The 15,732-nt window shown below is 46.9% G+C and overlaps 1 protein-coding gene across 1 annotated transcript in view; it reads left to right on the forward strand.

The window, feature by feature from the left end:
* LOC119466573 (muscle calcium channel subunit alpha-1) overlaps positions 1-13,302 on the forward strand; it is a 456,872-nt gene extending 443,570 nt beyond the window's left edge. The window contains exons 49-50 of the mRNA XM_049657014.1: positions 2,221-3,647; positions 9,119-13,302. Coding sequence (XP_049512971.1) covers positions 2,221-2,420 — 200 coding nt within the window. The 3' untranslated portion in view covers positions 2,421-3,647; positions 9,119-13,302. The remainder of the gene's footprint in view (positions 1-2,220; positions 3,648-9,118) is intronic.
* The last annotated feature ends 2,430 nt before the right edge of the window (positions 13,303-15,732 follow it).

Raw genomic sequence — 15,732 nt, forward strand, 5'->3', positions numbered from 1 at the left:
TCACAGCCTAGGCACAGGTCCTCCAACCGAAATGTAGAGTTGACAACTCTCCGTACTATCGTCACATTCCTGACATACATTTCACACTCTCTGGTGAAGTAGCGAGAAAATTTAACTTAATCTCATTTTCCGTGTTCCGAAATATTTTGAGGGCGGCTGTACATACCCTTTTGACATTAAGACATTAAGACAATTGACATTAACAGGTAAAAATGGAGCTGGGCAGGCCATGTAATGCGCAGCATGGATAATCGGTGGATCATTAGAGTTACAGAATGTATACCAAGAGTAGGGAAACGCAGTCGAGGACGGCAGAAAACTAGGTGGGTTGATGAAGTTAGGAAATTTGCAGGCGCAAGTTGGAATCGACTAGCGTAAGACAGGCGTAAATGGAGATCGCTGGGAGAGGCCTTCGTCCTGCAATGGACATAAATACAGGCTGATGATAATGATGATGACATGTCTTGCGCACAGCTCTTGCACAAACTAGAAACTCCAAGTATACCATCTTTGTGGAGGCGTATAGAGTTTTTTTAAGGCCGATTTACGCTCGAGCCACATGCCCCACCGCCCGCCTGCCGCACGCGTGCGGTCATGCGAGCAGCACATGTCGCATACAGGTGCACAAATTTTGGTTTACACTAAATTGCCCCTTACGGGGCTTTTCATACGCAAATAATTTACAATATTTGTCCGGTATTTTGCCGCTTCTCAAGTGTGAGAGCATATTCTGGGGTTCCTGTAGCTCTAAACTTGTAGCTTTAAAACTAAGGATAATGCGGTGCGCTGACCACCCTAGTTTGTGTGACATTTCAGCGGGCCCAGTACACGATCTGATGGAAGTGTAGTTCTGCGGATGCGTGCGCGGTCCCTATACACGGCTCTCCGACGCATTTTTTTTTGCTTAGTAGAGTAGAGCGCTCCCAGAAAAAGCAAGCACAATTCTTTTATATTGTCCTGTACATGCGGTTTCTTTGCGTACTTTTTCATTTGCAATGCATGCACAGTCAGCCAAGAAAGGTTTACGAGAATGCTAATTCTTGTGCTGTTAAACAAGGTGATTCTCATTTATTTGTTAATATATATGTATCTCGCAACAACGTTCTGCAGATTGAATCTTTCAATTCGAGGCTAATTTGCACAGATTTCGTGAGAATTCACCTTTTTCGCAAATGTGGTGTCCAATAAGCTTTTGTGGCCGCCTTTATATACTCGCATTATCAGTATGCACCTTATAAATCACATACACTTTTGGTGCATGCACTTTTGTACGCAGTTGTTTTGCACGCTAGAACCGTTGGATATGCTCCTTCTGGAAACATTAAAAGTTCAACAATTTCGCTTATATAGGATGTGCTGATGCGCACATCCTATATAAGCGCTTCCACATACAGTTCCACAGGAGTTACGCCTTCTCTTTATGCTGTAAGAGCAGATGTATTGTAGCACGTAGATATGCTGAAACGCTGCTACGTGACAGTGGGACCGCTTGCGAGGTGTGGCCAGTCGCGTCGCTCTGCGGCTACTTCCCGCTAAGGAGCGGGGTCTTTCGTGCTCAACTTTTGCATGGATATAGATTTTTTGAAGCTAAATTTCTTTAATTCACTGCGTAGATGTAGTAATTTCTGTTGATTACACAATAAATTACGCGTGTTCCTGCAATAAATGCAACTTTTCTGACCAAGAAATGGTGGCACTACTTCTGTCTGCAAGGGCAACGCCACCGCCAAAGGCGGAGCAACTTCGCATGACAGCTGATCAGTGAAAAGACCGAGCTTTTTTTCTCAATGAGAAAACCCGCATTTCATATCTGTCCATACGGAAGGTGACGCCTTTCTTCTTATATGTCGAGCAGAAAGACGCTTGCTATTATATTGATTCATTACCTCAAATGAAAGCCTAAAGTGCATGTTTTTCTGGCTATGTATGGGAGTTGAAATCACTGTGCGGCTATAGATGCAAGGCAAAAAAAAAATTCTGTCTACAAAGAGAACAGTTCCATGATAAATGTTTGGCGACGTTAAGGGCTACATTCGACTTGGCTAGGCTATTAACCTCATACGCTTTCACAAGGACGGCACTCCTAACACGTTTTCTATAGAAATGTTTTTTTTTAGTCCCGCACAACCAGACCAGCACAGGCTTTAGACGTAACAGAGAATCTGAGAAAATAGCAAGAAGCGCCTTGGTAAGTAATGCGTTTCCTGACTTCTTTTCCAGTCGCCACAACGAGTCCCACGGATGAAAACGCTGCCGCGCACGTCGAGCTGCCTGTGGTGGCCACATCGCCGACGGAGAACAGAAGCCCACCTGCGGAGCAACGGGCCGACGTTGCCGCGACGTCCCCGACGCGACCCCAGTCCCCAGGACAGCCGTCGGCCAACGGCAAGACTGGAGGCTTCAGGGACACGCCCTTATAGCGGCGGCAGCGACGACCTCCCACAATTGTCCGGGCCTACCATTTGGCTGTTCAGTGACAACGGCGACAGCAGCAAGCGTCATCGCGGCAGAAGGCGGCGACGACATCTGCCCTGGATCGCAACGACAGGTGTCCACCTTTGTGGACAGTCGAATATACCATCCAAGAGCCGTTCCTCGTCGGCAGTGCCTGCGACGTGCCACCAGGGTCGCGCGGAACGTCGTCTTCTTGTAGTGCCCAACATCAAGCGATTACGTGATTAGTCTCGTTGGTCCTGTCCAATGCGCCCGGTGGGGACAATGTGTACGCGGGCGCATTGGGTTCGGATTTCGCCCTTTCTTTTTTTGTGATGGTGGTTCGTGCCACCTGGAGCAACAGGCGGCATCCCTAATAGTCCTTGTCCGATTTGTTCCGTGGCAGTCGTCTTCGAGAACCACCGCCATAGAGTCACGCCCGCAGCCTCTTCGCAAGGACGGACTACCGCATCACAACCTCTTTCGAGACTACGTTCGTCGCCCTTCAATCAAACTCATTTTCCACGAATCTCCGTGAACGGGAACACAACGTGACTTTCTGGGCACTTCCAGCGAAGAGGACTTTAACAAACTGTTCATCGAATGACTGTCTTTGCTCTCTGACGCTTTTTGAATAGACATGGCATCCGAATAGGAATGCGTTCATTGACCCAGTGAAGAGTTCAAGAGGACTTCATGCTCGAGAGCCCGAGCGCAGCCGTAGAAAGAAGAAGAAAAAAAAGAACGCTCCCTGTCCATTTGCGCGCGCTTAGCTTTTTCAAGCCCCTGCTACCCCACCATAGAATAGCTGCATAGTTCTCTCTGTGGGGCCGTGTACATAGCTGTACAGTCGTCAGAAGGGTCTTCGCAGAAGTCGACCTGTCGTGTGAACACTCCAGTGCCTTTTTCTCTCTCTCTCTCTATCTTACGCACTTTTTTCTCTGTAGAGCGAACGGGGGCCTGTAGGACGTAATTACGGCTGCATTTCAATGGTTGTGTGCCCCGACAAAGCACTCGAGCCTAAACCACACATCGTTCTTCGTTTTCGTTTCGGCATTCGTGCCGCCAGCACCACTTGTTCTCGAAACCAGCGATGTGTGCTGGACTAGAACACTACACCTGGAAGAACGCATCGCTGTGTGACCCTCCATGCAGGTGGAGGTATTGTTCCTTCGCCAGCACGTCCAGCGATTCCTGGCGGCTTCCGGCCGAAGGTGAGAAGCGCTTTAACAGCGCACTATTTAGAAAATATTTTTCGTTTCCTGTGCGTTCAGCGAGTCTAGTTATTGGGGCGCTATCTGTACTGTACGGAAAGCGAACTACGGATACCAGCATGTGATGCATATCTTACGAAAGGGCGTAGATTGGTATCGCTGCTCAACGGTCGTAGCAGCAAGCTATCGTATATGGATTTCTGGTAAGCAGTGATCCTTTTTGAAAGGATTCTGGTTAACGCTATGACAGAGCTCCGTAGCCCAGCAAGGCCGATTTTTCACAGTGCTGATAGGCCTAATATAGGCACCTCACCGGAAGGATCACAGGGACGTGTGCGACACACTAAAAGTTTAGAAGCTCCGATATTTTTCTAAGAAACACTGACACAATACTCAGGTTACCAGATGAGTGTGTCATTTGGTTGTGTTGTTGATCTGTACAACTTGACATCTTAGACTAAATATTTACTCTCGAAGAGCGAACGTTGTGTACGAAGGTAATGCACACATCTAGTTCACGTTCTGTAGGATTCCTTTGAAACTTTTTTGTTTCTCGTCTAGAACACAAAAATAATGTAGTTAGGAGTAATAATGACAATGTTGTGGGCTATACTGTCCACAGGAACACTTACGAAACACGCAAACATCGAAATGAACTATTCACAAACAAATTGCACTCTGTAGCTTTTATTTCTACAAACGCACGGAACGTCTCGATGCAGTGATGCAATAATTCGGAACATCTTTAGGAGATGTACCGCAGAGGCTTGCGGTATAGCAACATCGAAACTCCGAGCGATAAAATTTTCCGGCCACACCATAGCCGGTTTACGTAGTGATATGTTTAGTGGATTGTGTACGAGCTTCCGTTGCCTGAGTTATGCTACAGCTCTCAGTACAAATGACCAATAAGAATAAGTATCATATGGATGGTTGCTACGCAGGCTGTAAGAAATATTCGATCATAATAATATGGGCTCCCGACTCCACAACTAGATTTGCTGCTTTTTTGTCGAGGCATCGCTCGCGGCGCAGAGTTCACACTTAATGACCTTTTTGTTCGCGTGGCGGAATCCACAAGAAAATCATTAATGAAAGCGGTGATTATTCGTTGTATTAAAAACGTGCGCTTTACACAAACGCAATATTTGCTTTAAATTTGGTTCTATGCTAGGCTTCACACTAATTGTGAGGGTGACACAAAGTTGGATAGATGTAGTCCGAGAACGGCGCACTGAAGTAGTTGTGGTACATAGTATTGGTACTCGCCTGGGTGTCCAGCAAATAATTTGTACAGGAAATGACGTGCGCCACATAGTGAGCGCTTACATGAAATCAACGCTGGGCGTAAAACTGGACTCGGTCTACTTAAAAGTTTAGTTTACAGACGGGGTACGGCATCGAGTCTGTACTCGGCGAAATGCGGCACTGAATACAAAGGGAAGTCTTGAGTGCTCTATCAAAGATCCCTCGCAGACGAGGTGCAAGAATCTGAATAGTGGTGTCCCATGAGAGCACGACGGGAAAGACAACTTGGAGTGAAGGAGGGACTTCGATTGATTCAATGTCGGTATAATTGCGAAGCATTTGCCATCATTACTTCAGCAGTGCATTTGTGAAAAACATTCGGCAGAATCCATCTCGCGCTGACGGTCAACGGTAATTCGCTTAGCTTAGAAGAAATATAGCGACAAAACGCACTGCCACCGTGACAACGCTTTATGTATGCGCCCATCCTCATGACGTGTCCATTCTTTGTTTTTGTTTTTCGGGCTGCCCTGTTTATCCTGATGAGGCGTGTACAGCAGTGGGACTGCTCTCTCGTACTTACCTATGAACACTCTGTGCCATCTAGCTTACTAAAGCGTCAGGCTGCTGTTCCTGAGAAACCCGGTGAAGTGGGTTCGATTCTGCGCAGCAAAGCAGAATTTTCAAAATTGTTTAAATTGTACATTCTGGCGGTCCAAATCGCCCATCTCGAAATCAGCTTGTCGAAATTTCTCTCCCGCTGCACTACTGCTGCTACTGCACGCTGCTTCTTAATGCTCAAGCGCCGCCATAAAGTCCTCGCTCGGCTCGGGTTCGATTCCGCGAGCATCGCATAAATTAAAGATAAGTTATTTTGCCATTATAGGGCCGCTCACTCCCAGTGGCAGTTACCTAGTTACCAAAATTGGCGTCAGAGGCGTTCATTGAAGGGCCACGCATACATGCTGGCACATACCATGTAACCCAAGTTCGTTTGAAAGAGGTTCATTAAAGAGGAGCACAGAGTGTCACATACACAGTGCTCCAGATGAGCATGAAAGAGAGTAATTGAAGGCTGGTGCACACCCATGCCGCATACCAAGTTCCGCACCCACAGTGACCCATGTCGGCGACAAGAAGTTCGTTGAACTTCTTGTCATGGGTACACATTGCCACTTGCCCAGTGACCCAAGTTGGTTTCGAGCCCTGCTCCCTCAGCACGACACGCTACGCTTCCCACCATTCACTACCCAGAGACCGAGGTTTGCGGGATAGCTATCATTACAAAAGCTCTAGGCCAGTGCTCCGAAGAACCTCCGCACAGAACGCCTTATTTGCGCAACTAAGATTCCTGCGGTCTACGGGCCTTCAGGATAGAATTTAAGAACGCCGCCCCCTACCGCTCTATAGTGTACGCGGTTTGTTTGGGCTCGTCTCTCTCCTTCCGCTCTCTTTCTCCTTTTATCCCCATATTCCATCCCCCCGTGCAGACTAGCCTTCTATGGCTAACCTCCCTGCCGTCCTATGTTCTTTCCTCTCTCTGTTATAGACAGACAGACCCAGACAGTCAGATATAGATAGATGTCTGTCTTTCTGTCAAATCATTTTCCCGCAAATATGGCGTCCATGGTCGAATGGGTAGCTGTCGGGCTGCGCTGCTGAGGTAAAACGGTTCCATATCAAATGTCGGACCAATTAGGCTCATTGGGTATGTGGCACTGTGTACTTAAGTGCCGCTCCAAAGCGAACCTCTTTGATGCCCACATGCGTCTCCGTAGGTGAGGGACTGGGTATGGTACTACCGCTTTTCAATCAATCTCTGCCACTCTGACTTGGAGCACTGCGTATTTGCGACTCCACCTGCGATGATTTTCAATGAACCTCTTTGATACCTACTTAGGTCGCTGGATATGTGCGAGTAGGTGGGCCGCTCTTGAGTGAACGCCTCTGACGCGACACCTTCGGTAAGTAGGTATTTTGCCAGTGGGAATGTTTCGTCGTATAAGTACCAAGAAGACGCCTTTAATTTCTCCGATACTCGGTGTTCTTGAACCCGCGCCGAATGTGGACTTTACGGCGGCGGCGATAGACGGCCGAGCGTGTGAACTGTGAAGCAGCAGTGCAGTAGAAGCAGTGCAGTGCTGCATTTCAACCGGCCGATTTTGCGATGGCCGATTTCAACCAGCCGAATGTACCATTAGAAATCTTTTGAAATTTCTGCCGTGCTGGGCAGATTTTAATACTCTTCACACTTGTTACTTGAGGAAACCCTGTTGGCCAGGTGTGGCCAGAGGGGAAACAGTTCTCAATGTTCGCACGCACCTGTGCAGCATGGTTCTCGTCTCGAAGGCCGCGCGCGGACTTTTCTGCAGCGCCACTAGATCGTACAGCGTGTCCAGAAAAAAAAGTGAGATTGTTCAGGGGGAAGCACGAGGGAGGAGTCCCGCTGTTAGTACACGCCTCAGGCATAGGTGTTGCGACGGTCGCAATGTCCTTGTGTCGCTGTATTGCTTAAATGTTAAGCGCTTTACCGTCGACAGTCAGCGTGCGGCGGTTTTTGCTCAATTCTATTCTAGTAGGCAGAGGTGTTCCTCGGCGTGGTGCTCAGTTGCTTAGAGCCCTGCAGAGATTTCTAAGTATGGTTTCTGTGTGCCCCTTGTCCAACCACAGATGGCCTTGTAGTAGGGCATCCGCCGCGGCTGCGGGAGGCAGACTGGAGTTGCCGCCAGGAACTTAGTGGTAGTATCAGTACAACCACGCTCCCGGCCAGGGGCTAAGTAATTACCGAATCTCATTACCTTGAAAGGGTTGTCTCGCCAATTCGTCTGGAATCCGAACGTAATAATTGATTTGCTATGCCCCATGAAAAATTGCTGCCGTAGGAGTGGCGCAGACCCCGATTACAAGGTTTTGTTGGGCTCGCAGGGCTTGACGCGATTTGCATTAGTGGGATCCTTCGCCAGGGTAGTTCACCCCTAAGTATGGGTGGGCGAATGTCCGAAGTTTTGAATACGAATAAAATATGACGCACTAATTTTGGCTTCATATGCGAGAAGAACTATTCGGTATTTTCGAATATGAAAATTAGCTAAATATTTCGCAACGACCGAGTGTTGAAGTCTCGTTACAGTTCAGTCTGCTAAACAAACTATCGCAAATAATCAAAAGTGAGACAACTGCGAGAGCTTTCGATGCAATGCATAGACGAAATGGTTAATGCGAGTCTTGTTTTCTGTTTCAAAATGGAAGCCAATATGATAACCTGTGCCTATTGCGTGTGATCTGCCATTTAGTGTTTGTGGTAGTTAGTCAAGTAGCAATTTCATTTTTTGCACTGCGACCAGTGATGCTCTGTGTTCAACGGTCCCTTTACGTGTGTTTACAGGAAACACGTTATTCAGCAGCGTTCTTGCTTTTTTTTTTTTTCGCAACCTGTGACCTCATTTTTCAACAGTAACTTCTTTAGCGTTTTTTTTTTTTTTGGAAGCTTGCCATACCGCAACCATTCATTCTTGAAAAGCTTGCATGTAATAAGGCTGTAAAGTTGTTGTGAGGCTATTCGTACAGTTCTTTTAATGACAATCAGTGATCTTTAGTTTAAAACTGTTGTTTTGTCCCTGATAGTTAGTATTTTTGAATAGTCCATAAGCATGGCACCTAATTATACCGAAACAAGGAATCCAGCTGTAAACCTATGCGTCTGCCTTTGACTATTCGATATCCCCCACGTAGTATTCGTACTCGATTTGCATTCAAAAAAGTTTATATTTGTTCACTTCTACACCTAGAGAAAGTCGAGTGTCGGGCTTAGGGGCGACTCACCCATTCGGCCAACCAGTGGTTAACCAGTGGCGGTTTTGAATCTGCGTCATCCAACAGGCTAAAGCGGACATTTGAACACGAGGCCACGTCTACGAAAACACAACAGAAAGGAGACTGAACGAGCGCTGAATCCTCGATTGGCGCCTGTACTGTCTTTATGTTATGGGATTGTTTTTTCATCGCTGTAAATACGTCTAACCTGTGCTGACCTATCTGGTAGAAAAAATTGCCGTCAGATTTCGGGCATTCTGACAGAAGACGACGCATTTTGTTAGCCGCATTTGAATTTCTTTTATGAGCGTGCGTACTTCTGTTGTGAACTATACTGGTTAAAACTGCATGTTTAGGCACAAGCTTGCCCATTTCTTTACACCGAATTTTCTCCCGGTTGCATTTCGCAGGTGCATTTCACGGTGGATTCAGCTTGCTTCTCATCGTACGGGCTTCGGTGTGGACGTCTACAGGCATTTGTGACGAAAGCTGGTGTGCGTGCGTGCGTGTGTGCGTTTCTGTGGCGTTTCCGTTTATTTGCTTCGTCGATTGTTTGTGCTCTGAGCCCTCAAGTTTTTTTTTAGACTGGGCGCCAACTTCAAGGGAGATCGGATCCTCGTTCTTTTTTTTTATTTCCCTCCTTCGAACACTTTCTCATGCAGCTGCGCCAGCCCCTCGTTTTGTGGTCCGTACGGACAACGACGCATTGTTTACGAGTCGTTATACACGCATCTTGTCAAGCTTCTTACTCGCTTTCTGGCACGTGTAACACATCCGCTTTGTATATCTGTGTGTGTGTGTGTTGCCCTTCCTCTCTTGATTCCACGCTTTATGTGTACTTCACGCGTGGGAAGAACATTTTGAAGACAGGAAAAGAAAGCTCCGACCTACATTTGGAAAGATGTTATGCCCTTTATGGTGTAACTTTGCCCGACAACAGCAATTTTGATAATTAGGTTGGCGTTTTAAGTTATAATTCCTGTAGCGAGAAGAATGCTTAAATAGGGCATAAGGATAGCGGCGCTTGTCGAGGTTGTTCGAACAGCTATCCCTCCTTATTGCTGAAGTACCGTCAGTATGTACACGCTGCGTAGAAAGCATACAAGAAGTAGAAAATAGTTTATACGTATGGCCAAACTCAATTGCAGTATTACAGCTAACAGGAAGCAGACTAGGCTTCGACGACAATAGAGAAAAGCCATTTCTTTTGTCGTGCTAGTCCAGGCGCGCGCTATCATTTGTGCCGTACTAATTAGCGGAATCGTACGCGCTGCTCAAATACAGTAGACTAAAATACAGTACACCAGTGAAAGTATAGGATGACATTCAAGCACATTATCACATTCCTAGCAGACAGATTATGTGATTATTCGCGCTCATCATTGCAGTTTTTCCTAATGTTCCCACTGATTTGCTTCCTTGATCACTGCCGGGCGTTTTCGCACTCGATGTACCCGCTAAACGATGCTATTTTTCTTCTTTTACTTTTTTGAAAATTGTTGTTGTGGGTCAGAATTACACCCCAGAAGAAGTGTGACATTTTTCGGAGGTGTGTGCGTAGAAATCTTGCTCACAGGAATCATTGAAGAGGTAACAGCCGCGTAGGCATTGAAATTTGTAACGCTTTTAACCAGACTGCAGATGTAGAAGTATCTTCTCTCATCTTGTGTATTTATCCAACAGCCATCGTGTTGTGAGACGGATGTGAAATTACGAGGTCTGTGCCGTGTCGGTGCAGATGTCGCAAGTTTGTGCGTGTTTATTACATTTTGCAAGGCGGCTTCTTCGTTATAGAAGCTTGCATGAACACGGGCCCAGCGTAATCTTTTTTTTTTTTCGCAGGCTTCAGACAGCGAAGCTGTTTCGCGCGTTGGCCATGCCTCCAGGCTGCCCTGTTTGTTCTTGTTGCAGCGCTATTTGCCCATGCCCGCTGGAAAGTGTGACAGGACGTTTCTGGAGCGCTACCTTAGGCCAGCCAGGTGCATATTTCCGCGAGCGAGTTTTTTACGGAGCACTTGCTGGATAAAATTGCGGATGTGGTACAGCATGACATAGTAGCATCTGTTACTTTTGTGGCAAGTTTTGCAAATCTGTACTGCCTCATCTCGTGCTTCATACAAATTTGCTGCGGAAGCCTATAGTAAACCTCCGGCTGACTGAACCAGGTAGAGTAGTTTTAACACCTGAACTTGTTTGGCTCTCTCGGTCGACATGTGGTATGTATACTTTCCGTAGTCCGCACAGCAAGCAAGTTTTTTATTGGATAAATGGTTTCTTCAGATTCTTCTAAACCAAGACGTGAGAATACTTGCGAGAAGTCCATGAAAATGACAGGTACAATTATCTCCGCGCCATCGCCAATCTAATGCAACTGCTGCAGATTTATTCGCCGGATCGTATTCCCGATCCTGTAACATTATGCACCCACGTATCACAGAATCTTCTCGAGCTGTTCAGCTACTTAATCGCACGTTCAACGAAGAGCTGCAGGATATTCGTTATTATGGAGTAATCCCGGAGAAGGACCAAAAACAGCAAACTAAACCGATTGTAAATTATTGCGCGGCTCACAAATGCAGAACCCCAATTTAACATTTCGGTGCAACGATACCGACATACCTAGAGAGAAAGAAGAGGACAAATATAGAATGTCGAGACACAGGTATGAAATACTATTGTTCCTAACGTACATTAGCGCAGTCGGCTGAAAAGATACAAACGCAGCCAAACACGAGCGTTTTGTGTCCGTGCCTGATCAACACTTTGCAATCGTATACCTTAGATGGAATGCGAGACCAACATTCAGTGAAATAAGGCTTCACGTTTCGCGTGCTTTGGCTTGCGTGAAAGGCCAGACCCATCTCCTTGTTTCTGTTAATGCACCAAGACCTCAGTTAGCGTACCAAAAGACGTCCTGTCGCATTTATCAAGTGGAGAGCTCTTGTTTCCTCATTAGGACTCCTCGTGTGTTGTGCTAGCACAGATTGCGGCTGCGTAGAAGGCGGTTATCGAGCGTTTCTGCAAACGCCGCCTGGCCCTGCGCCGCTTTTCTCCGAGAGGAAAAAAAAAAGTGCCTATCCCCGCGCCCTGTAGCCATGTCATTGAATGCGTGCACATGTAGAGCTGTTTCTGCGATAGGTCGGTAATAAGGAAAGAAAACAGCGAAGCGGCGCTTTGCTTGCGCACACGTGCGTTTTACTTAGCGGGAGCGCGCGCAGACTAGACCGTGCGATCGGCTGAGGAAGGCTTTATTGTGGATATACGGAATTGCGATAATGAACCTAAAGAAGTTTGTAAAATCTCGCTTGCTTGGTTGCGAGAGAAGAGTTGTGACGAAGTGCACTGGAGCGTTGCACAACTGTTTTTGCAGCGTTATCTCGGGCACTAGTGCTAGCTATAACGTCCATCGCTCACACTTCTTCTGGCAAGCTTTACTGAAACTCGAGAGAAGTTTCATAAAATAAGAGAGCGAGTGAACAGATGGCGTTGCGTGCCTTTTGTTCCCGAATTCTTCAGACGGCATCATTCGGAATATGGTCTAGGGTCCCTTTTAACCCTTCCCCTTTGTTTGTGGAAGTGTGAAACAAGGAATTTTCACGGTGTGGGTCCTTGCGAACTCTCGGTAATATCAGCTGCGTCGAGAGAGACATCTTTCCAAAGCACTCGCGTCACGGATCACGTTGAAAGCACATAGCCTAGACGCGAGAGCCTCAAATGTGGCTTCAAATAGTGCAAAAGCAACAAGAACACGAGGAAAAGACAATCAAACGTCAGCGACAACCCCAAGCCTGTTCTTCGTGTCCGAGTTACTTTATCGCTGCATGAAAATACGCTCTCATTCCAACTACCACGATCGCAATGATTGCTTCACCAGGCCTCCTACGGCATTCTCTCGTAGTGGCTCTCAGCGGTTGAGAGACTAACTACCTCGGACAACTAGGCATAAAGTCGCAGCCTTCAGCAGCGGACCGCATGGCCTCTTGCGCGCGCGCCCCCACGCGGCCTCTCCAAGAAAGCGCTTCGGCGTTGCCCTCCCATTGCGTCCGCACCAGCCAGCCGCCGAAGAACGTATATACCCGCGTTTTTTGCACTTTTTAATGCCAAAGCGCTAAGCCCATCCCCTTTGGACAGAGACACTGCTCTGCGCGCGGTAGGTTTGCATAGGCTACGTATCCCGTTGTCATTTTAGCCGCAAGGCGTGTTGATGGTTGCGAAGAACGAGCGATCTGGCGAAGGTCCCCGAGTGACGACGGTTTTCCCGTTGCTTCTTTCGGCACGCACAGAAGCTTTTCTTTCTTTCTTGTTAGGGCCGGACACGCCAGCTTTCTGTCTTTTCAGAGCGGGCATCTTGTTGTTCACCCTTTGTCACATCGAGCGGCGGCACGTGAACACTGACACAGGACCAGCATTTTGCGCGCTGGTTTTCGAAGAGTGAAAGTAAACGTTTGGGGTTAAAGTTGTGGATTAACTGGCGAGTGTTAATGTGCCGTGGCACGCTGTGGTGGAGAAATGCCTAGTGGGTGCACTCCAAGCCCGCTGGTTTCTAATTCGTGTACTGTCTTACCATTTTTAGCGCTATGCGCCCATGGCGCAGTATACTATAGGGTGCTTTTATTAAATAAATAAGAAAAAAAATCCCGCTCCACTTTGTTAGGGAGAATATTCTGTGCTTTTCTACGACGTCATTGCTTATCGTCGAATTCCTCCGGAGTGTATCTTGATTGCCTCCCATGATCCCTGCCTGACGACACCGTTTTCACGCAGCATTTTCTTTCGGGTTTTTGCGGCGCTCATCTCAGAACTTCAACGCATAACCACAGAGGGAATTTACGACATTTCTTTTTTCTTTTGGTGTCCTGCTATTGTTATTTATCCTGGTAGCCTGTTTCATAATAAAGGAACAAATCGAAGTGTGGTCGACTTTCTAGTGTTGGAAACATACGGCCGCTTTCATTGGCATGACTTGCAGGTAACAATAAGTGGTTTAGAACCATGAGTCCGTTGACTCACTGTGTTGTGCATGGGTAAACGCCCGTTTTCTGTTCCAGGGAGGTACTTTCTCAAAGTACAGTATTTATGAATTCCTGATCAGCTATATACTTACCACAGAAAATATATATACATATACAGGGTGTCCCAGCAATCACGCAGCACGATTTAAAGAGGAAAGGCGTTGCGCGAAGCAAACTAGTGTGTATTGTTTGCAGTACAGTGGAGTAGCCGCCAGTAATTTTTTCGTTACTGAGATTCAGTTAGGTAATTGAAATTAATTATCTAACTCGAGAAGTACTGTGCTAATTATCAAAATGTCAATGAGAAGATTGTAGAGCAACATGAAAAACTCCCGATACAGCTTTCTGTTGCTCAATACGTGCTACATAAATGTGTTTTTCCGAGCGTGAAAGAAGCCCGCGAATACACGGAAAATGCTTCGAGCGGCCAGGCGCGCGGCAATTCTGCGTGTATTCGCGGGCTGCTTTCACACTCGGAAAAACACATTTATGTAGCACGTATTGAGCAACAGAAAGCTGTATCGGGAGTTTTTCATGTTGCTCTACAATCTTCTCATTGACAGTTTGATAATTAGGACAGTACTTTTTTAGTTCGATAATTACAATTACCTAATTAAAAACAGTAACGGAAAAACTACTGGCGGCTACTCCACTGTACTGGAAACAATATGCATTAGGTTTGCTTCGCGTAACGCCTATCCTCTTTTTTAAAAAAGTCGTGCTGCGTGATAGCTGGGACACCCTGTACTGAAGGCGAATGACAGGCACTTCGACGTCTTGGAAAAGAAGACGACGATGAGTGGTGGTTGTTGTTGACGCTCTAGCTCGCGTTCGCCAGTAACTGGACCTGCCTTTCGAATAGCCTACTGCAACGCAACGTCCAGGCCTGCTTGAAGACCAACACCCCCATTTGAAGTGGTGGAGGTGCGGGGTTCTGTTCATCCTGGAACTTCGCAGCCGGACGCTACCATATGCTTTCGCCATGGCTGATACTGGCCCATCGCAAACTGCTCCCGTGCCAACGACAATCCTCTGTGCTTGCGTGACCCGACAACGCGGCCCACCTATATTTAGCGGTACCGACGACCAGGGCGTCGAGGATTGGATCATCGAGTACGAACGAGTGAGCTCTTGTATTAAATGGGACGATCGCGCCAAGCTCCCGAACGTTTACTTTTACATCACTGATGTAGCCGGCCTCAGGTTCAAAAACAATAAAACCGAAATCACGAATTGGTCAACCTTCACCGCAGCCGTCACGGAGGTCTTACGGTCGTCCCGCCGTGCGTCGGCTTCGCGCGGAACAGCGCTTGCGCAGTCGAGTCAAACGCAGGGAGGAGACGTTTACAGGCTACATCGACGATGTAGAAGGCTATTCGAAACGCAGGTCTAGTTACTGGCGAGCGCGAGCTAGAGCGTCAACAGCAACCACCGCTCATCGTCGTCGTTTCCCAGACGTCGAAGCGCCTGTCAGTCGCCTTCAGTACCAATATATATATATATATATATATATATATATATATATATATATATATATCACTCGTCAGCCAATAATATTGGAAGTGATCCAAGAACGCACGAGCGTAAGAACAGACGAACAGTTTGGAGAGTATATTCATCGTAAATGAAGTGTCCGCAGAACGTTGAACGTAAGCACTTGTCTGTTATGCATGTACATGTGCTTTAAACAATGCGCTTTGTTGATAATATGTGAAATAAGATTGCTTGTCCTACCTCTTATAATCAGTATGGAGATAGGACTGGAGATAAACTACTGAACAGCTTCTGGTGCAGCAGTAAACTTTAAGAAGAGTTCGGGGTTTTGGCTCGATCTGTGGTGTACAATGTCAACCCACTTCACAGTTATTCAGTGGAGGCAAGACTTTAAGTACTTAGGGCTACCCCTCTCTCACTATCGCAATAGCAATCCTCACTGGTGAACGGAAGTTGCAGAATTACAACGTGAAGCCATGGTTGCTCCATGGTTGTGGTTTACTAAAGGTGTGCTTAGT

The sequence above is a fragment of the Dermacentor silvarum genome, chromosome 10, assembly GCF_013339745.2.
Source record: "Dermacentor silvarum isolate Dsil-2018 chromosome 10, BIME_Dsil_1.4, whole genome shotgun sequence".
NCBI lineage: Eukaryota > Metazoa > Arthropoda > Arachnida > Ixodida > Ixodidae > Dermacentor > Dermacentor silvarum.